The sequence below is a fragment of the Carcharhinus amblyrhynchos genome, chromosome 24, assembly GCF_965287045.1.
Source record: "Carcharhinus amblyrhynchos chromosome 24, sCarAmb.v2.hapA, whole genome shotgun sequence".
Lineage (NCBI taxonomy): Eukaryota > Metazoa > Chordata > Chondrichthyes > Carcharhiniformes > Carcharhinidae > Carcharhinus > Carcharhinus amblyrhynchos.
The window spans coordinates 33,085,194-33,108,169 of NC_137347.1; the positions used below are offsets into that span (position 1 = coordinate 33,085,194).

The 22,976-nt window shown below is 40.4% G+C and overlaps 1 protein-coding gene across 1 annotated transcript; it reads left to right on the forward strand.

The window, feature by feature from the left end:
• Positions 1 to 4,958: 4,958 nt before the first annotated feature.
• Positions 4,959 to 21,817, forward strand: ppie (peptidylprolyl isomerase E (cyclophilin E)). The gene is made up of 10 exons (XM_080211211.1): positions 4,959 to 5,002; positions 9,407 to 9,505; positions 9,880 to 9,923; positions 10,763 to 10,789; positions 11,300 to 11,381; positions 14,981 to 15,084; positions 15,969 to 16,092; positions 17,595 to 17,780; positions 19,593 to 19,735; positions 21,616 to 21,817. The coding sequence occupies exons 1-10, from the start codon at positions 4,972 to 4,974 to the stop codon at positions 21,682 to 21,684; spliced, it is 909 nt and encodes a 302-aa protein (XP_080067337.1). The 5' UTR covers positions 4,959 to 4,971; the 3' UTR covers positions 21,685 to 21,817.
• The last annotated feature ends 1,159 nt before the right edge of the window (positions 21,818 to 22,976 follow it).

Here is a 22,976-nt window from a genome sequence, read left to right on the forward strand (position 1 = left end):
CTACGGGAATTTACAGTAACTTCGTTGTAGTATTAATGTAAGCCTTACTTGTGACTAATAAATAAACTTTAGTAACACACAACAGGTTTATTCTAAATAGCAGCCTGTGCTACTTCCTAATGACACCACAGGCAAATTGTGTGACCAGCTCTTGGAGCCATCATGCAACTGCTTAAATATTTTATATCCCTTCCCCTTCAGTTGTCATGAAAACAAATTATGTGATGTTGTGTGGGATGAATAATACTCTAGACACAATACTTTGCATCATTAATCATACAGTCAATAAGAAAGTTGATCAGGAGGACATCTTTTCCTCTGGTTGTGTATAATGTTCTGGAATTTTGCTGTCCTTGACCTTAGAATATGATTAAGAACTGCAGTAGACAATTCTTCTGGAACTAATGCTGCATCATTCTCACATGGTATAGTAGCTAAGACACAATCATCAGGCAATTCAGACTAAACCAAGTTTTCCATATTAGTGTTCACAACACTAGGGACTAAAGCATTTGATATCTGGAGATGATTCTGAGAAATAAGTTCAAACTGACAACAATTTGTGTTGCCTAACTAGTTCATCTTTGATTTGAACCACGTGGGAAATTGGACCGAATTTTGCTGAAATTATGGCTGATAACTATTTCTAACTCATGCCATTATTGCACACAAACTCCTTGTTGATATGAGTGTTGTTTTGCCCTCACGTCTTGTCTAGCAACTTGAGATAGAACATAGAACATTACAGCCCAGTACAGGCCCTTCGGCCCTCGATGTTGCGCCAACCAGTGGAACCAATCTAATGACTCTCTAACCTAAACTATTCCAATGTTATCCATATGCCTATCCACTGACCATTTGAACACCCTTAAAGTTGGCGAGTCCACAACTGCAGGCAGGGCGTTCCACGACCTTACTACCCTCTGAGTAAAGAACCTACCTCTGACATCCGTCCTATAATTACCACCCCTTAATTCAAAGCTATGTCCCCTTGTGTTAGCCATCACCATCCGAGGTAAAAGGCTCTCACTGTCCACCCTATCCAATCCTTTGATCATCTTGTATGCCTCAATCAGGTCACCTCGTAACCTTCTTCTCTCCAATGAAAATAACCTCAAGTCCCTCAGCCTTTCCTCATAAGACCTTCCCACCATACCAGGCAACATCCTGGTAAACCTCCTCTGCACCCTTTCCGATGCCTCCACATCTTTCTTATAATGTGGTGACCAGAACTGTACGCAATACTCCAAATGCGGCTGCACCAGAGTTTTGTACAGTTGTAACATGACCTCACGGCTCCAAAATTCAATCCCTCTACCAATAAAAGCTAACACACCGTACGCCTTCTTAACAACCTTATCAACCTGGGTGCCAACTTTCAGGGAGCTACGCACATGTACCCTGAGATCTCTCTGCTCACCAACACTACTAAGAGTCCTTCCATTAGCCCTATATTCTGTACCCCTGTTATTCTTACCAAAGTGAATCACCTCACATTTTTCTGTACTAAACTCCATCTGCCACCTCTCGGCCCAGCTCTGCAGCTTATCTATGTCCCTCTGCAAACTGTAACATCCATCCTCACTGTCTACAACTCCTCCAACTTTGGTGTCGTCAGCAAATTTACTAATCCATCCTTCTACACCCTCATCTAGGTCAATTATAAAAATGACAAACAGCAGTGGCCCCAAAACAGATCCTTGAGGTACACCACTTGTTACTGAACTTCAGGTTGAATATTTCCCATCAACCACCACCCTCTGTCTTCTATCAGCTAGCCAATTCCTGATCCAAACTGCGAAATCACCTTCAATCCCATGCATCTGCATTTTCTGCAATAGCCTACCATGGGGAACCTTATCAAACGCTTTGCTAAAATCCACATACACCACGTCAACTGCCTTACCCTTATCCAGCTCTTTGGTCACCTTTCAAAAAACTCGATAAGGTTTGTGAGACATGACCTACCCTTCACAAAACCGTGTTGACTATCCCTAATCAATTTATTTCCCTCTAGATGATTATAAATCCTAACCCTTATAGTTCTTTCCAAAACTTTGCCCACAACAGAAGTGAGGCTCACTGGTCTATGATTCCCAGGATGGTCTCTACTCCCCTTCTTGAACAAGGGGACAACGTTTGCTATCCTCCAGTCTTCAGGCACTATACCTGAAGCCAATGACGACATGAAGATCAAAGCCAAAGGCTCTACAATCTCCTCCCTAGCCTCCCAGAGAATCCTAGGGTAAATCCCATCCGGCCCAGGGGACTTATCTATTATTAGATTGTTGATGCTCTGCTATTCCTGAAGTTTCTGGAAGTAATAAATCAAACATAGTTGGTAACTTTCTCTAAGACTAGTAATACAGGTGAACTTTGAGTTGTCACATGACTCAAAGTATTCCTACATGATACCAAAAAGCTATCCACATGATCTGATAATGAAACTTGCTCTTTTGAAGCTTTTATAGAATGTTTCAAGGATTGTACAATCTTTCAGCGGATCCATCAATTGATAGATGATAAGGTGTGGATTTCATATTTGAATACCATTTATTTTGAGATAGTCCTCAAACTCTTGTGAAATAAGCTGAACCATCGTCGCTAAAAATCTGCCCTGTTTTAGCAGATCTTGCAAACATTTTGTCAAGTTTTTCAATGGTTTGTTCAGTTGTAGTAGATCTCATGATAACTTCAGGCCACTTTGAGTTGCATCAATTATAAATAAGAGCATGTCATCCTCAAACCAGCCCAGCAAAATCTACATCCAGTTGTTTCCAGGGCATTTTAGGCCACTCCCAAGGGTGTAAAGGAGACAGTGGTGATGTATTTCTCATTCATGCGAAGGATTGACACTGGGTCCCACTTTGTCTTCAATCTGGGCATCCAGATCCAGCCATCAAAAACAGCTCTGTGTTAATTCCTTCATCCGGACTACACCAAGATGTCCTTCATACAGTTGTTCAAGAACTCTTTCATGCAGCTGAGGAGGAATGATCACTGGGATTCCCTTAATGGACGCCCACCTTGGATGGTCAACTCAAGCTTTCTTGACTCATATGGTTTCAAATCAGGAGACGTATGACGCATTCCAGCCATTCCTTTCAATAACGAATCCATTACCTTCCAAATCATAGGATCATTTTGGTATATTTTTGAACTTGAGAAGCTATCATAGGATATAATCTACTAGCAAAAAAAAATACTATTAGCAAAACTAAATGGTGACATCTGCTCAATAGGTAAAGCTAAGTGTGATAACGCATCAGTGTTAGCATACTGCTCTGACTGGTAGTTTATATTGTAAGACGGCACAGGTAAGATCAGTGATCATCTTTGCAATCAACTAGCAGCTAACAAGGGTATGCCTTTGTACCGCCCACAAATAGTTAAGGGTCAATGATCAGTCAATATTGTGAAATGACGACTGTATAAATAATAATGAAACCTTTGTTTGCCCCCAAAATTATATTCAGTGCTTCTTTTCCTAATGAGCATAGCCAGAGTATGTGAAGCAAAAACTATTAGTCATTCTTCTGCTGAAGGCATAGTATGTGAAACTACTGCCCCAACTCCATAAGGTGAAGCGTTGCAAGCAAGCAGCAATGATAGCTTAGGATTAAAATGAACCAATGCTTGAGACTTCTGTGAAGCATTTCTGACATCGTTGTATGCTTCTCACAATCTGTTGTTCAGTCCCATGACTGTTTCATGCACAATAAACTAAAACAATTAAGAACAAGTTTGCCATGATAATTTACTAATCCTAGAAAGGATTTCAATTGTGTTGCATTTGTTGGACATGGTACTTTTAAAATAGTTTTCATCTTTTTAGGTGCTTTATGTAGGTTTTTGCTATCTATAACAGGACCCAGAAACTGGACTGATGTCTCAAGAAAGTCACACGTTTCTTTCTTTTTATGCAGGCCATGTGCTTGAAGACATTCCAATGTTTCTTCTAAATTATTCAAGTTCTCCTGTTCACTGAACCCTGTAATTAGAATATCACGTTGGTAACATTGTGCACCAGAGAGACCACTGAAAATCTGATCCATTGATCTTTGGAATTGGGCTAGTGCAGATTTTATTCCAAAAGGCAATTTCTTAGCATGAAAAAGACCTTTATGAATAACAATGGTGAGCAATGGTTGAGATTCAGTGGCTACTTTCATCTGTAAATATGCTTGTGAAAGATCTATAAATATATAATAGAAGTGATGGTGGGGTGTTGAAGTTCACAGAACACTGTTTTTCTACCAATTTGGTGGTGGGGGGGGGGGTCTGCTGTTTCCCTCACATGGTTAGAGGAAATGGGCCGGATGGCCTCTTTCTGCACTGTAAAGATTATATGGTTCCCTGATAGCCCTAAGCTTTTAATTTTTAAAACAATTTAAAAATCGAGTCCATTGATGCGATGACATCAACAATCATATCTTCTATATTTTTGCTGAAAATCTATGATAATTTGTACTCTTCATAGAATCAAATCCCTACGGTACCGAAGGAGGCCATTCGGCCTATTGAGACTGTATCGACCACAATCCCATCCAGGCCCTATCTCTATAACCCCAGCTAGTCCCCCCAGCACTAAGGAGCAATTTAACACGACCAGTCCACCTAACCCGCACACCTTTGGTGGAAACCGGAGCACCTGGAGGAAGCCCACGCAGACACGGGGAGAGCATGCAGACTGCACACAGTGACCCAAGGTGCGGAATCGAACCTGGGTCCCTGGTGCTGTAGGGCAGATGTACCAGTGTGCCACCCCCCAATTTGTCTTAATTCACTTGAAAGAACAAAACAAAATGGTTTTTAAAAAAAATAACAAGTTATTTTCAGGTTGGTATCGAGTATTTTTTTTAAGAGAGAGTGAGCTGGTTCGGTCAACCAGGGAGGCCAAAGCACTGAGGGAGCTGGAACAGCCCCTCGGGGTCAAAGGTGGGAGGTGAAGGGGGGAAAGTTCAAGGCAAGATGGCGACGACCAAGCGGGTGTTGTATGTGGGTGAGTGAGTGAGTGAGGAAAGGCAGCGGCGGCGGCGGCTCTCCCTCTGTACAGAAAGGCACTGACTGTGTCTGTCTTTACAGCCCCAGCAGAGGCGGGTGAAGCGGTGTGTGGGTTAAATTGGGCCGGATCGAGCTGGGATTGCGGGGAGCCCCTCAGGCTGACCATTCACTGCATTGTGAAGGGAAGCCGGGCCTCTCTGGGATTTTTACAGTTTGTTTTTAACATTACAACAAGCTCGAAATAAACGGCCAGCACCTATTCTTCAATCCGTCAAACACTTTCCTGTAAAAGCGGGTAGAGTTGTACAAAATATCAGTTGTTTAGAACATTAACCTGAACAGCCAATGCCTTACCTTGTTATGGCTAAATATTCATGTGGCCTTTGAAGATTTATCAAATTATAATTGGGCCAGGAGGTTGAAGGAATAATTATACATAACTTAGCGTTGTTAGTATTTTCAACTTAGTTTTCAACACAGTAACCAACAATTGTCCGGATAGTGAGAATGTTTTTAACCTGAGAACGACCCCTATTGTGATTGTAGGTGTTGGTATTTTGACAGGTCAGCTTACGGCTCCTGATAGTGTCGTATATTGACTTGCTTGGCTTATTGTCACATCCAGCCCACTCAGGCAATGTGGAGACTGTTTAGCTGGATTAGTGGATAGATTCCTTAACTTTCATTGCATTAACTGTCTATAAAAACACAATATCAATTGTTTAGTATGTTGACCTGAACAGCCAATGCCTTACTTTGTCATGGCTAAATATTCATGTGGCCTTTGAAGATTTATCAAGTTATAATTGGGTCAGAAGGAATAATTATACATAACTCAGTGTTGTTAGTGTAATGGCTTTCAACACAGTAACCAACAATTGTCCAGATAATGAGAATGTTTTTAATCTGAGAAAGACCCATATTGTGATTTTAGGTATTGGCATTTTGACAGGTCAGCTTACAGCTCCTGATAGTGTCATGTATTGACTTGCTTGGCTTAATGTCACATCCAGCCCATTCAGGCAATGTGGAGACAGTTTAGCTGGGATAGTGGATAGATTCCTTAATTTTCATTGTAATAAATATCTATAAAAACACAATTTTTTTTTTTAAAAAAAGGAATATCTAAAGTGCATTGATCCTTAAGCAGTTACATGTTCCATTAATTGAGAAGGCAAGCATGTTAACACATTTCGCTATAGAATGACAGGATGTTTGATTATCTGAATGTTTTATTTCAGAAAAGTCATAATGGAAAGATGAGGCTTTTCCCCTGATGGGAGGGAGTATTTGCAGGCTGTTATTCCTCAGTGGAATAACACTGAGGAATCACCTCAGTGCACCCTGAGGTAGATAACCTCAAAAGTTAGCAAATGGTACTAGAAGGAGAAATATCTGAAAGTCAAAGAGGTGGAATAATAACTGTGCAGAATGTTTTAAGGGCAACAAATGCCAGGGAATGTTACAGTGAATTTTAGTTTTGAAGCAAATGCTAATGATTTGGAGCTAGTTGCCCACGAGGGTGGTGGGAGCAAGAACAATCAATGTTTTCAAATGGAAAATGGATGGGATCTTGAAGGAAATAAACTTGCAGAGATACAGGGACAGAGTGAAGGAATGGGATTGACTGGATTTCTCCACAGAGAGCAATCATAGACTTGATGGATGGAATGGCCTTCTTCTATGCCATAAATGACTGTGTCTTTGGTACAGTGGCTTGCAGTGTTGCCTCACAGCTCCAGGAGGTTCAATTCTGGCCTTGGGTGACTGTGTGGAGTTTGTATGTTCTCCCTGTGTCTACGTGGGTTTCTTCCAGATGCTTCATTTTCCTCCCACAGTCCAAAAATGTGCAGGTTAGGTGGATTGGCCATGATAAAGTGCTCCTTAGTGTCCCAAGATGTGTAGGTAAGATGAATGATAAATATGTGGGGTTACAGGGATAGGATGGGGGAGAAGGCCTGAATAAGATAATTGTTCAGAGAGTTAGTGCAGACTCGATGGGCCGCATGGCCTCTTCTGCACTGTAGAGATTTTAATAAGCGGCAGTACATTGGCACAGTGATTAGCACTGTTGCCTCATAGCACCAGGGATCTGGGATTCCAGCCTCAGGTCACTGTCGGTGTGGAGCTTGCACGTTCTCCCCATTTCCACAGAGGTTTCCTCCGGGCACTCCAGTTTCCTCCCACAATCCAAAGATGTGCAGGTTAGGCGAATTAGCCATGCTAACTTGCCCCTTAGTGTCCCAAGATGTGTAGGTTAGAGGGATTAGCATGTTAAATGCATAGAGTTATAGGCATAGGGTGTGGCTGGGCTTGGATAAGATGCTCTGTCGGAGAGTTGGTGCAGACTTGATGGGCTGAATCATCTTATTCCTCATTGTAGGGATTCTAGATAGCTAGTAAGGCATTCTACAACTGCATCTGGTCAAGAGATAATGCGATATCTTTGTGTGTGTGTTTAAATAGTACATGGCCTTATTTTAAGACTGCAGTAAACCATAGCACATCTAACCCACTGGCTGACATACTTTGCAGGCGATGTGTTTTCTTCCAAGGAGTAAGGCAGTGGATTTCAAGGAACTCTCTTGGTGCTGCAACCTAATGTTAACACTGATCTATAAAATGTTGTTGCAGTAAAAATATGTTTTATATTTAAATGTCAAAGCGAAGGCATATAAAAGTAATGGATCCCTTTCTTAAACAGTTGAGGAGCTCCTTGTCAGACAAGAAGTGCCAGATTGGAAGGCTCTGTTTATTCACAGCTTACTGTGTTCCGTACACCTTTGTCGATTGCATTACGTTCAGCAGTTTTGTGTTGCAAAATGAATCACTTTTATCTGGAGGAGGGATATATAATGGGAAACATACTGTTCTGAAGTGAAGCAAGTTATTCAGTCCTTAGCTCATCACAATGTGACCAAAAAAAATTTTGCTTGAAAGCAAAAAATAATGAAAAAGTACGAGTTGGACAACTTATTTAAGAAATGTTGCATTTTCAATTTTCGTGGAATGAATTTTAGCCATTCAAATTCATTTGTAGGCGCTGTTGTGAGCCATTTTTAGACTGTTAATTTGTATAATAAGATATTGGGCAATCACTTGTTTCAATACCAGTGGAAAGTTGGAGACTATTTCTTTTGCCAGGGCAAATGTTTTGAATATTTGCAATTTTCACTTTTAAAATACACAGACAAAATGATAGGAATCTTCAGGGTGCTGCGTGCTGTAAATAACTACAGATTTGTTAACACTGAACATCGTATTTCACAAACAGCATAAAAAATTTCACTTTATCAGAGACCTGGCCTGCTCAGAGAGATTGTGTTTTGCTTTAAAATTAATGTGAAAATATGGAGGGAAAACTGACTTTTTAAAAAGAAAATTAATGTAAAAAGAAATTCAGGCAGTCCAAAATATGTGATTCTTTAAACCCATTAGGTAAGGCAAGACTCTTTTGATTGCAAAGTTAAAGAAGTTTTATTTAAATAAAAATGTATCTTAGTACAGAGTCGTCAAATAGAATTATAATACGGTGGGCAAAGTGAGTTTGGGTCGAGATTGATGTCATCAAGAATAAACAATCACTCAATGGAAAGACTGAGTGAGGATTGAAGGGATAGAATTTTCATAGAGGAGATACCCTATTATATCCTGTGATTAACGTAACACTTAGTTAAATGTAACCTCTCACAAAAAGTTTGGCGTTAATTGAAATGCAGCAGCACAGTGGTACAGTGGTTAGCACTGCTGCCTCACAGTGCCAGGGACCCGGGTTTAATTCCAGCCTCAGGTCACGCCATCTGTGTGGAGTTTGCACGTTCTCCCCGTGTCTGTGAGGGTTTCCTCTGGGTGCTCCGATTTCCTCCCACAATCCAAAGATGTGCAGGTTTGGTTGATTGGCCATGCTAAATTGACCGTAATGTCAGGGAATCAGCAGGGTAAATATGTGGGGTTATGGGGATAGGCCTGGGTGGGATTGTGGTCGGTGCAGACCCGATGGGCCGAACGTCCGCCTTCTGCACTGTAGGGATTCTACGAAATGTGCCACCTCGTGTTCTCTTCCTGTCTCACAAGCTTGTCAGTGTTCTTGCTGATTGGAGTGAGTAGGCTTTTTGTTGCTTGATTTAAAAAAAGTCCTTTTACAGGATGTGAGCACACTGACTAGGCTAGCTCTTGTTGTTACCCTGAATTGCCCTTGAGAAAGTGGTGATGAGCTGTGGTCCATGTGTGGTCGGTACATCCACAATGCCACCAGGAGGTAAGCTGCAAAAATTTGACCCGGCCACAGTAAGGAACACTGATCATAATTCCAAGTTGCTGGTTTGTGACTTGGAGGGGAGCTTGCAGTTAGCACAGAAAGCGCTTTCTGTTATATTGTTAAATTTTGTGTTATCATCTATAGGTGGCCTTGCTGAAGAGGTAGATGAGAAGGTCCTTCATGCAGCTTTTATTCCATTTGGAGACATAATGGACATTCAAATTCCACTAGACTATGAAACAGGTACTTATAAAATTCCCCTGTCTGAATGGATCAGATTCAGAGTACGTGCAACGAGAGAGTAAATATCAAGTTCTTTTGTGATATAAAGATCTTTCTACAGAATGTTGCCCTTTACCTACAAATTTAAGTCACATCTGAATCATTGAATGCTTTTTGAACTCTTTTCCAAAATTCTAATGCTGAAAATTAAGTCTGTAAAATATAGGTTGAAATCGAACATTTGTAAAGAATTGAAAACAAAGCACTCAGCATGATTTTCCAGATACAGTGAGAACTACTTCTGTGTAACAATGATTGAAACTCAATGCTTTTATATTGGTAACTCAGTAATAAAGATTACGAATGAGTAAAAATCTGAATTCTTTATTAAACAGAAAAACACCGAGGTTTTGCATTCATTGAATTTGAGAATGCTGAGGTGAGTAGCTTGCTTTTATCTTTTCTCCGAAGCTGAAAAAGCCTTTAATGCTGGGGATGTGATGAAATACAGTTTGGGTGCTAGTTGGATTTGATTAAACCAGTGATTGAATAATGTTTTAATTAGAAGTGATCAGGTGAAAACAATAAGTATGCAGTGCCTGAAAGACCTGAATATCAGCTTCAAGTTTTTAATTTGTTTAGCATAAATGAAACTTATAAAATTCTAACAGGGTTAGACAGGGTAGATCCAGAAAGAATGTCCCCAGTGGTGGGGGGAGTCCAGAACTGGAGGTCATAGTTTGAGGATAAGGGGTAAACCCAGATGGCCTACTCCTGCTTCTAGCTTCTGTGTTTCTACATTTCCTTTCATCTTTATTTGCTGTTGGTGTGAAATGTACTGAAAGGCCAACTTGGCTTTCTGTGGTACTTAACCTTACTGTCCACCGCACTCCAAGAATATTTATAGTAAGTTTCATGGAAGCTTGAATAACAATTGGTTTCCAGTTCCATGTCCTGAGGAGGGCAATCATTAGTCAGAGCTCCTGCTTGTAATTGTTGATCAGTGGACAACATTTGGAATGTGTGGATTTGCCTGAGCCATGCATGTTCTTTACACTTTACTCCTACATATTTATATCTGTAACACAAAGGCTCTTTACGGGAGGCTGTGGAGATCATTTGGTCTTCATTTATTTTACTTTTAGTGTTACTGTCCCATTCATGAATTAAATCCCCAGTGTGATTTACAGATTTCTTCCCCAGGTGCTCAGTTGACAATGGGGTTGAGTGCTTTGTGCTGTTTATTGACAATTCACAACCTTTCACCTTCTCTTCCAGGATGCTGCAGCTGCCATTGATAATATGGTAAGTGGCATGCAGTCTGGGAAAAGTGAGCAAACTGACAGCTCTAAACCATTTTATAATAAGTGGCGTCTTTTTATAATAATTGTAAACAAAGTTGTATTCTTGAGAACACAATTGTATTTCTATACATACTAAATAACCTGGAATGTCAGTGCTGACCAAAGAGCCATTGTATAACACCATGGTATAACCAAGGGTTGGCACGATGGCACAGTGGTTAGCACTGCTGCCTCACGGCGCCACACACCTGGGTTCGATTCCCTGCGTGGGTCACTGTCTGCGTGGAGTTTGCACATTCTCCCCATGTCTGTGCGGGATAGGTGCATTGGCTATGTTAAATTCTCTCTGTGTACCCAAACAGGCAGCTGAGTGTGGTGACTAGGGGAATTTTGTAATAACTTCATGACACTGTAATGTAAGCCTACTTGTGACTAATAAGTAAACTTTAACTTAATGAGTGTGCCATAATGAATAGAGGGTTAACTCTCCTTTTGTCTTTCCATTTATCAGAATGAATCTGAACTTTTTGGAAGGACAATCCGAGTGAATCTGGCAAAACCGATGCGAATTAAAGAGGGATCCTCAAGAGCAGGTGAGGAATGGGAACAACTTTTATAAACAAGATGCTTGATTGTTGACCAGAGGCTCATGCAGGCTTAGTGAGCAGGTTCAACTGAAAAAAGAAAAATCCAGGACCAACCTCCAGTTTGAACTGGCAAATTAGGCGAGGAATTGCTGAAAATAAAAGCTCAGGAAACATATTGGCATGAGTGGAAGATTGGCTGGCGAACAGGAGACATAGAGTAGGAGTAAATGCATCTTTTCCTGGTTGATGAGATGTAATGAGTGATGTGCCACAGGAATCGGTGCCGAGATCTCAACTATTCCCAATTTATGTAAATGACTTGGATGAATGGATTGGAGGGATGGTTGCCAAATTTGCTGATGGCACAAAGATAGGTAGGGAAGTAAGTTGTGAAGAGGACATAAGGAGACTACAAAACGATATAGATGGGTCAAGGAAGTGGGCAGAGATTTGGCAAATGGAGTATAATGTGGGAAAATGTGAAATTGTCCATTTTTGCATGGAAGAATCAAAAAGAAGCTCATTATCAAAATGGTGAAAGATTGCAGAGCTCTGAGGTACAGAGGGACCTGGGTGTCCAAGCGCATGAATCACAAAAGGTTAGTATGCAGGTACAGCAAGTAATTAGAAAATGGAATATTATTGTTTATTGTGAGGGAAATTGAATATAAAATTAGAGAGATTATACTTCATTTATAGAGCATTAATGGGACTATATCGGTATCACTGTGTACAGTATTGGTTATCTTATTTAAGGAAGGATGTATATGCATTGGAAACAGTTTGGATAAGATCTCCCAGAATAATAACTGGAGTGGGTGGGTTGTCCTATGAAGAAAGGTTGAACAGGCTAAGCTTGTGTCAACTGTAGTTTACAAGAGTAAGAGGTGATTTGATTGAAGCATCTAAGATCCTGAGGGGTCTGGACAGGGTGGATGTGGAGACAATGTTTCCTCTTGTGGGAGAATTTCAAATAGGGGGGCTGATCACTGGTAAAAATGAGGGTGTGCCCATCTAAAACTGAGATGAGCTGAAAATGTTTCTCAGAGGGTCGTGGGTCTTTGGAACACTCTTCCTGAAAAGACGGTGAAAGCAGAATCTTTGGATATTTTTAAGGCGGATCTGGATAGACTTTGGGTAAGCAAGGAGGTATTAGCTTATGAGGTGTAGGCAGGTTGCAGATTGGAGGTTTCTATCAGATCAGCCATGATCTTACTAAATGGTGGAGCAGACTTGAGGGGCCAAAAGGCCCACTCAGGCTTTTTGTTCATATGTAAAGAATAATGCAAAAACTCAGATGCTGCAATAGTTGAATAGCTGTCAGTACTGTTAAGGTGTAGGTGTAAATAATGGTTACTCAGTCAGGTGCTGGAGGGTACTTGATATCCATGCAGCACATAGGGAATCATATCAACGGAATCAATTCCTTCAGGAGGGTAGGAAGGAAATTTGGTCAAAAACATAAAAAGAAGGTAGATGTGATTAAAGAAAAATATAACTTTCCGGTATTTTCTCACTTCTGTTTATTTGAACTGATTGTGAATAAAAATGGAGTTGAACAAAAGCTGACAATTTTAATCGCTGGTGAATCCTTTGAGGGCAGTGTTTCTGTTCATTCTGGAACAGAGTTCAACAGAATAAAGATAATTTTTCACACCATGTTGGCACAGTCTGTGATTATTTATTTAATCTGTGTTTGTGCTGTGTCCAATCCAGTTATGAAGGACTCATGGTATATCAGTCTAATTACAAGCACGTCTGTCGAGTAAGCACAATAGACTAGGGAACCCGAAGTACGGTGTTGAAATGATTTATTGGAAAGGCAGCTGTATATCTGATGTCGCGTGTTGAAGTGGATGGATACAGTAATTGAGGGAGTGAAATTTGATTCCACCTTCTTGGAGGAAATTGATTTAAAGACACAGAGCATTGATGCAAAGCTAACTGCAGCAGGGGATAGTTTGCAGTTCCACCTTTGCAGTTTCGCACGTTAATGAAAGTTAATATCTCCTTTTCTTTCCCCTTCTTTTGCTCTAATCCCATTAACTCCATGCTGGATTCTCACTGTTGCTCTCTGATTTAAGTGGCTGCCGGTACTCTCAGCGTGTGTGACCAATCTGTAGCAACATTTTATTTTTGTGCAAAGATTTGTAGGCTATTGCTGTTCACTCTGACCTAACATTGTGGGGGGAAGGATGTTTGATTCATTGTTTCTGTGGTGGGATACATTTCAAATTGCTCACTTGGGTAATATTAGGGTAAAACTTAGGGGGAGATGATACTGGATGCTTTTTGGGCCAGAGAAGCTTTGGTCTTATTTAAATGGATGAAATTGTGGCTCATTAAAATAACAGTCAGACAAATAGTCTTGAGGAGACTGAGTGGCAGAATAGCTTGGGCTTGTACTCGCTGGAATTTAGAAGAATGAGGGGGGATCTGACTGAGGTATATAAAGTGTTGACCAGGTGTTCTCCCTTGTGGAACAGTCTAGAACAAGAGGTCATAGACAATGGAAGGGAATTTACGGTCTCGCTCATCCCGAAACCGTAAAATCCCATCCGGGATCAATAGTCCTCTCTGTGGTCTCTAGCGTGAGAGGAGGTAAGTTCAAAACTGAGATAAGGAGAAACGACTTCTCTCAGAGGGCTGTGAACCTGTGGAACTCACTGCCCCAGAGTGCAGTGGAGGCAGAATCTATCAATCATTAGATTCAGGTAAGAGACGGATATGTTTCTGATGGAAAGTGGGATAAAGAGCAGTGGGGAGCAGGCAGGAAAGTGGAGTCGAGACCAGGATAAGATCAGCCGTGATCACGTTAAATGGCGGAGCGGGCTCGAAGAGCTGAATTGCCTATTCCTGCTCCTAATGCCTATGTAAAACTGAGGCAGTGGATACCACAAGTTTACATGAGGAAGCTGACTCTGGTTCTATGTTTAGATTTGAGTGAGAACTAAGGATAGTCTGAGTGGGGTTGGAGGGGACTGTGGAGTTGATGAAAGGAAGCCATTGCTGGAGATGCTGTGGTTCTGAGAAGGATGGATGCTAATGGACCCAAACCTGAATAGTCTGATTGAACCAAAGATTGGATGTTGAGATGTTGAGAACGATGCTACGGCTGACCATGTCGGAGGCTGCAGAGAGATCAAGAATGAATAATGCACAATGGTTACAGTCATGGAGAACATGAGTAAGACCATTTTAAGAGGCCGCACTAACTAATTACGCAGACTCATGCAGGGAGTTGCAGAAGAGATGGGCACAGATTTGGAAGGCAACAACACCTGGGGGGGAGATACTGCAGCAGAAAGAAAAGTTGGAATTGTTTGTAACAGTAGAGGTGCTTATTATTTGAGTAACAAAGTAGTTTTGATAATGAAACAGCTTTAATCCAGTAGTACTGACAGGTACAATGTTGATATTGTGGGTTTGTGTGAATGCTTAAAATGAATTTCCCTGCCTGACCAAAGGAGAATTCAGTGCACAATTTTGGGAAAGGAGTTGCGACAGTCCTGGTAATTTTAAGAAATAATAGATAACTGTTTATCGAGAATATAAATGATCTGAGGCTTTTGGGTGAAAGATAAAGAGTGTCTCCTTCTTTCTAGTGTGGTCAGATGATGACTGGTTAAAGAAGTTTGCTGGAAAGACGCTGGAAGAGAATGAAAATGAAGAGCAAGGAGGCAGAGATGGAAAGACACAAACACAGGAGGTGAGATGGATGCGTCTTGGAGCATTTTCCTATGTTAACATGCTGACAGTCACCCAAGGCCGGAATTGAATCCAGGTCCCTAGTGCTGTGAGGCAGCAGTGCTAGCCACTGTGCCACCGTGCTGCCCTTCTTGGAATCAAAGGAGAAAAGTTACTTTTTACGTTTTTTCGAGGGATGTGGGCATTGCTGGTAAGGCAACATTTGTTGCCCATCCCTAATTGCCCTGGAGAAGGTGGTGATGAGTCACTTTCTTGAAATACTGCAGTCTATCAAGTGTAAGTACACCCACAGTGCTGTTAGGAAACAAATTCCAGGATTTTGACCCAGTGACTGGGGGAATGGTGATGTATTTCCATGTCAGGATGGTGAGTGGCTTGCTGGGAAACTTGCAGATGGTGGTGTTCACATGGGTCTGCTGCCTAAGTCCTTTGAGGTAGTAGAGGTCAAGGGTTTGGAAGGTGCTGTCAAAGGAGCTTTGGTAAGTTGCAGCAGTGTATCTTGTAAATGATGTACACTTGTATCACATAGTTTACCATATCTTGAAACAATGGGTAAAAAGATGCATTGCCTAATTTCTTGAAGATGTGTGCATTATAATTTAAAAATGCACCTTTATCTAATGTGCAACCCACACAATATTTGAGGTAAGGTGATTCATTTGAGTATAAAGTGGCAAATTGTGAAGTAAAACATTAATGGAATATATATGTTAAATGATGTCTTAAAAATGTGTAGGTATCCAATCTCTGTTCACTAATCAGATATTGATGTAATTTATGAGATTAGAAAAATCTTCCTGGTTTTAAATGCGTGGATTTTAAAAAATGTTTTCTTATATTCACATTTTTGGAAAAAAGCATTAAAAATAAATGGTTTTTCTTTAGGATGAGCCACCGGCCAAAAAAACAAGGACCAATCCTCAAGTCTACATGGACATCAAGATTGGCAATAAACCCGCTGGCAGATTACGCTTTTTATTGCGAGCTGATGTTGTTCCAATGACTGCAGGTAAAAGTTGTGTGACCTGCCTAATTATTGAGAGCAAAGACCACATAAATTGTGTTAATGACAAAGTGTTTTCACCCTTTCATTTACATTGTCTGTTATATAAGCTACATCTTCCTTTCTGGACCTTCCATCTGAGAGTACCATGAGTGACTTGGGTCTGAGTGGTTCGTGGATCATTTATGCCAACCCAATGGGCTGCATTTGACATTTTATGGGAGATGGAGGGGCGGTGGAGGAGGCAGACGGTGAGAAGATTTGGGTGGGCAGTGGGGGTTCCTTGCCAGCATTTCATTTGCTTTCCTAATCACTTGCTGTACCTGCATGCTAGCTTTTTGGGATGTGAGTGTTTCTGCCAAGCCCAGCATTTTATTGTCCATCCATAATTGCCCTCGAGAGGTGCTGAGTCACCTTCTTAAATACAGCTGAATGCTTGCTTGGCCGTAGGCAGCCACATTGCTGTGGGTCTGGAGTTACATATAGGCCAGACCATGTAAGTCTGACAGATTTCCTTCCCTAAAGAACAGTAGTGAACCAGATGGGTTCTTATGACAATCCAGTTGTTTCATGGTTACTATTTTTGAGGCTAGCTTTTTATTTCTAGTGTATTTAATTAATTGAAGTTAAATTTTCCAGCCATATGTGTTTGGATTTTAGTCCCAGCTTTTGGATTACCAGCTCAGTAACAAAACCATTATGTAGCCACACCCCCTTTTTCCAGCATTTTCTGATTTTATTTAAGATTTACAACAATCTGGTTGTGAATTAAGCATTCTTTTTATCACAAAATTAAGCCACTAATGAGTCAGTTATTTTCTGAATGGAAGAAGAATCATATTTAACTCCACATTTACTGTTTTTCTCTCTCCTCAGATGCTGCCAGACCTGCTGAGTTTTTCCAGCACTTTGTTTTTATTTTTGATTTCCAGTATCTGTAGTATTTTGATTTTATCTTATTAATAGCTGGTATCTTGAGGAAGGATATAACTCTGAAGCAGTTCAAAGAAGGTTCGTTGAACTGATTCCAGGGATTATTTTATGCGGAAAAGTTGAACAGGTTGGGCCAATGCCCATTAGGGTTTGGAAGAATGAGAGATGATCTTATTGAAACAGATAGGATCCTGAGGGTGGATATTGTGGTGAACCTAGAGCAAGGGGGCACAGTTTAAAAATTAGGAGCCTCCCATTTAATACTGAAATGAGGAGAATTATTTTTCTGAGTGTCATTAGTCTGTGGAATTCGCTTTTCCAGAGAACAATGGAAGCGAGGGGGCCATTTTCAAGATTGAATAGACAGATTTTTGATTGACAAGGGAGTCAAAGATTATGGGTGACAGAGGAGTTAAGATCTCAATCAGATCAGCCATGGTTGTATTGAATGATGGAGCAGGCCTGAGGGGCCGAATGGCCTACTCTTGCTCCTAATTCTCGCACTCTTGTGTGTGGATTTAGTAAGATTCCTCAAGTTGTCCTTTTGTGAATATTTAACAACACGTTTCTTACAGAGAATTTCCGTTGCCTCTGTACACACGAGAAAGGATTTGGGTTTAAAGGCAGCAGCTTCCATCGTATCATCCCACAGTTCATGTGTCAGGGTGGCGACTTCACCAACCACAATGGAACAGGCGGCAAATCCATCTACGGCAAGAAGTTTGATGATGAAAACTTTATCCTAAAGCACTTAGCACCAGGTAGATTGTTTCAGTTCCTTTTTAAAAATAGTCCAGTGAGTTTTACATTGAAATGTAACCTTAGTGTGTAAACTACAGCTTCACATCTATCAGCTGGACATGGTTATAATACTGAAATAGGCAGTGCTGATCTTAACCAGCAACCATTTTCCCTCTCAGCTCTGCAGGAGGAACACAAATTGGCTCATTTAAGTTACTGTTCACTTACTTAAAAGAATAATTGCACAGAAAGAAATATTAGCAGGAATGTTGGTCTATGGCCCAGTTATTTATGTTCTGCATCACTCTGTGGCTGGTTTACCTGCAAACAGCAAATTAAAAATTTTTACCTTTTTGCTAATGAATAGAAAAAGTAATGGAAAAGTTATAGACATGTTTATATATTATTAATAGATGGAAATTGGCTGTAGTTACATATCAGCTTTTTTATATTTGTACACTATAAAATAAATCCTTAAAAATTCTGTGCATAAATTGCCTTAGTAAGTAGATAAAGTACCTAATTAAAATTTTCTGACTGCAGTTTCTCAGTTTAAGTCAAATTGCTACTTTCCTGTTCCTTAAGCTCCAACAGAATATCATAAATTCGAGAAGTTCTTTGCTCTTTGTCATTCTGGATGGTCAACAATGGCAGGCTATTTGATTGTGGAGGGTATCATAGTTCAAGTTGAAACTCCCCTTTCTCTGTGTCTTTGCAAGTGTGATCAGAAGCAGGAACCAGGTTTCTCCCTTTCCTGAGTGTAGAGGACATTACAACCACTAATAGTTGCTCTGTATTGCAGCAGTGTTAGGAGCGCTAACAGTCCAGGGATTGAATCTATAAACTTTGTAGGCAATATGGGGGCAGCCCCTTAGCACAATGGTTAGCACTGCTGACTCACAGTGCCAGGGACCGGGGTTCAATTCCAGCCTCAGGTCACTGCCTTTGTGGAGTTTGCATGTTCTCCCCATGTCTGCATGGGTTTCCTAAAGGTGCTCCAGTTTCCTCCCACAGTCCAAAAGATGTGCGGGTTAGGTTGATTGGCCACGCTAAATTGACCCTGCTGTCAGGGGATTAGCAGGGTAAATACGTGGGGCTATGGAAATAGGAACTGGGTGAGATTGTGGTTGGTGCAGATTCAATGGGCCAAATGGCCTCCTTCTGCACTGTAGGGATTCCATGATGGCTCAATACTTCATGAGGTGGTGCATTTACCATCATTTAAAAGGGGAGGCAATGGCCTGGTGCTATTATCACAAGACTATCAATCCAGAAGCTCAGCTAATGCCCTGGGAACCTGGGTTCGAATCCTGCCATGGAAGGTTGTGGAATTTGAATTTTAAAAAAATCTGGAATTAAAATGACAATGAAACCATTGTTTATTGTTGGAAAAACCCATCTGGTTCACTAATGTCCTTTAGGGAAGGAAATCTGCCATCCTTTCTTGGTCTGATTTACATGTGACTCCAGAACCACAGCAATGTGGTTGATTCTCAGCTGCCCTAGAGCAACTAGGGATGGGCAATAAATGCTGGCCAGCCAGCGATGCCCATGTCCCATACATGAATAAATAAAAATTTACCATCTGGAACAGTTGGAGAAACCCAAGATTTAGCATTTACCAATATCTTTTCTATGCAGTCTGTTTTACTTCACAATGGTTTTATTCCGCTCTGTAGGATATTTTCTTGGTGCTTGGAGTGCAATAATTCTTATGGTAACTTCACAACCTAAGGAGCTAATCATAAAAATATTTTAGCAGATGGGGAAATTATTGAATTTTAGACTGATTAACCATGCACAGTGGTGTTTATGATCTGTTTTCTGTTTAGGTTTACTGTCAATGGCAAACTCCGGAACAAACACAAATGGCTCTCAGTTTTTCATTACCCTTGACAAGACAGACTGGTTGGATGGAAAGCATGTGGTATTTGGGGAAGTGGTGGAGGGAATGGATGTTGTCAAACAGATTGAAGTGAGTATAAAATTTGGGAGTGAGTGCAATAAGTTATTTTGTTCAGTTTTTCTTTCTCTCCATCTCCTGACTGCTTACCCCACTATCCTATATGACAAGCAGTGTTAATGCCAGCCGTCTGCCAATACAAATTTACTTGTCATTTAAGCAGCATAACTTTCACTTTGTTTTAAATTACTTCATTTCTTTGAGGTCACACCTGGAGTATTGTGTGCAGCTCTGGTCTCCTTATCTAAGAAAGGGTACACTTGCCGTAGAGTTCAGCGACTGATTCCTGGGATGGCAGGATTGTCATACGAGGAGAGATTGGGGCGACTGGGTCTGTATTCACTGGAGTTTAAAAGAATGAGGGGGGATCTAATTGAAACATATAAAATTCTGACAGAGCTGGTCAGACTGGATTCAGGGATGATGTTTCATCTGGCTGGGAGGGCGAGAGCAAGGTCTCAGGATATGGATTGGGCCATTTAAGACTAAGAGGAGAAACTTCTTCACTGAGGGTGGCGAACCTGTGGAATTCTCTATCACAGAAGGCTGTGCAAGCCAAATCACTGAATATATTTAAGAAGGAAAGATGTCTAGACTCTAAAGACGTCAAGGAGTATGAGGACAATGCAAGAGAATGGTGTTGCGATAGAGGATAAGCCATGATCATGTTGAATAGTGGAACAGGTTTGAAGGGTTGAATGGTCTGCTCCTCCTATTTTCTATGTTTGTAAATCTAAAAATTCATTTGTAATTAAACCTATTGAGTATTCTCTGAACTCATTTTCCAAATCATTATATGATGCCTCAGGAAGAGTAGATAAGTATTGCTAATGATGGTCAATTAGGGAGAAGAAGTGCTGGGCCACCAAGGTTCTTGGGCCAGGGAGCCAAAGTAGAACAGGACTGTTTTGTGCAGAGACCAGAAACATCCAGCAGATATTGGGGGTTTGGAAAGAAGGACAGACTGCGCTTTATCAAAGGCACAGGAGAGGATATGACCAGGACAAAGCTGAAGGGTGAAAAATCCACAACTCCCAAATGAAAGAAATCTTGTGTATGTGAAAATTACTAGAGCAATCAAAATGGGTTACTCTCCAATTGTCAAAAACTGTTGAATTTCTAACATTGTTCAGGTATGATTTTTTTTAAAGGAATTGTGTTTTGTTTGTTGGTTGGTTGCTTTACTACAAATGGCAGCATGGTGGCACAGTGGTTAGCACTGCTGCCTCACAGCACCAAGGACCCGGGTTCAATTCCCAGCTTGGGTCACTGTTTGTGCAAAGTTTGCACATTCTGTCCGTGTCTGCGTGGGTTTCCTCCGGTTTCCTCCCACAGTCCAAACTTGTACAGGTTCGGTATCTTGGCCTTGCTAAATTGTCCATTAGTGTCAGGGGGACTAGCTAGGGTAAATGCATGGGGTTATAGGGATAGGGCCTGGGAGGGGGCATTATAGTCAGTGCAGACTCGATGGGCCAAATGGTCTCTTTCTGCACTGTATGATTCTATGAATCTAACTGGGAAGTTGGAGTCAGTTGGCTCTTTGTTTTAAAGACATCATGAACTTTGTTAGAGGCAAAGCAGAGAAACTTACGTTTCACGTAGTCCAGCCATCATATTGTCTTTGTACTGTAGATAATCTGTGTACAGATCATCTACCCATAGATCTGAATGACACTGGCAAAACTTCTGGCAATATCAACATTGTATGAAGCAGGATAAATCAAACCTGACCAGAACAGTAAAAGTCTTCAATGCTTTAGCCTCTTTTTTTAAAAATTAATCAAAACTAATGAATTTTATTTCAAAAACAAAAGAATCTCAAACAAACAGTTGCATTTTCTCTGGATTATTATTTGAGGTTGACTCTTTTGTCACACTTTTTTGTATTTCAGGCTCAAGGTTCTAAAGATGGAAAACCAAAACAGAAAGTGATCATCTCAGACTGCGGAGAGTATGTGTGATTCCAGTGTCTGTAAAAATAGCTCCAGGGGATGGATTTCAATTCTTTATATTCAATATTATCTGTAAAGATTTTTAACTGTGTGGAGTTTTTTGTAAATACCTTTCAACATGCAAAATAAAGTAATTTTTTAAAAAAAAGTTAGCCTTTTTCTTTACCAATAAACGTAGTTAAAAATGTTTCTGTTGCAGTGTGTGTAAAAGCTAATAAAACATCCAGGTCAGTTTTGTAATTAAAACATCCAGGTCAGTTTTGTAATTAAAACATCCAGGTCAGTTTTGTAATTAAAACTGTAGACAGCTTTGGCTTCCTCCTCGGGGTGCTCTGGTTTCCCCTCACAGTCCGAAAGATGAGCTGGTTAGATGCATCGGCTATGCTAAGTTCTCCCTCAGTATACCCGAACAGGTGCGTGAGTATGGCAACTAGGGGATTTTGACAGTAACTTCATTGCAGTGTTAATGTAAGCCTACTTGTGACTAATAATAAATACATTTTAAAACATTAAAATTGTTACTTCAGGCATTTAAGATATTTTGCACTGTAGAAGTGTACATGTAATAAGAACTAATCATCCAATTGTGCCTGTGCTAAAGAACCAATCCCCTACATTCAAACTCTTGAGAATATTTCTCAGTTAAGATACTAAATACCCTAGGAAGATGGCTCTGTGATATCCCCTCAGATTTAAACAGTGTAAGGATATTTCTGCTTCAGTTTTTTTTTAAAGATGATTCTTTATGCTCAGTTCTTCAAGTTTGCAATCATATGGCATTTCAACATGAAAATGTGCTCCTGGATCTAAAGTGTCCTTCAAAAGAAAAATCGCAGATTAAAATTTGTGATCTAAGTTTTGTTTTGAGGGAGCTATATAAAGGCAGGAAGTGCAACTTTATACATAATTGATAAATTAATTGAAGTTGTTCTTAAAATAAAACAGCAAGCCCAGTTGAGTATGTTTATTGCTTTATTGGGGTAAAATAAAATTTGAACTAACCAAAAATTCAATTAATGAAAATATACAAAAACTATAAATTGGGTTCTATAACAGTCTACTGTCAAAAGGCACTAATCCAGACCATTAACTACAAATTATATACATATGGAAGCATATGTATGGACACAGAATAAAAGGACAGGATACACAAGCACAGAACACAAATAAACCAAATTCTTACAACTGTCTTTTCCTTTTATTTCCAGTCACTTTCCTGGGACAGAATAAATGGAAGGGCATTTTTTTTCCCCACTAATGTGCTATCATGCATTGCATGATAAACAGTTTATGACCCCATC

Bases quoted from the DNA above. Each gene is read 5' to 3' on its own strand.
- ppie (XM_080211211.1), top strand. From the start codon at position 4,972: ATGGCGACGACCAAGCGGGTGTTGTATGTGG. The intron at 9,506-9,879 runs GTACTTATAAAA...TTTATTAAACAG, and splicing joins TCCACTAGACTATGAAACAG to AAAAACACCGAGGTTTTGCA. The intron at 10,790-11,299 runs GTAAGTGGCATG...TCCATTTATCAG, and splicing joins CAGCTGCCATTGATAATATG to AATGAATCTGAACTTTTTGG.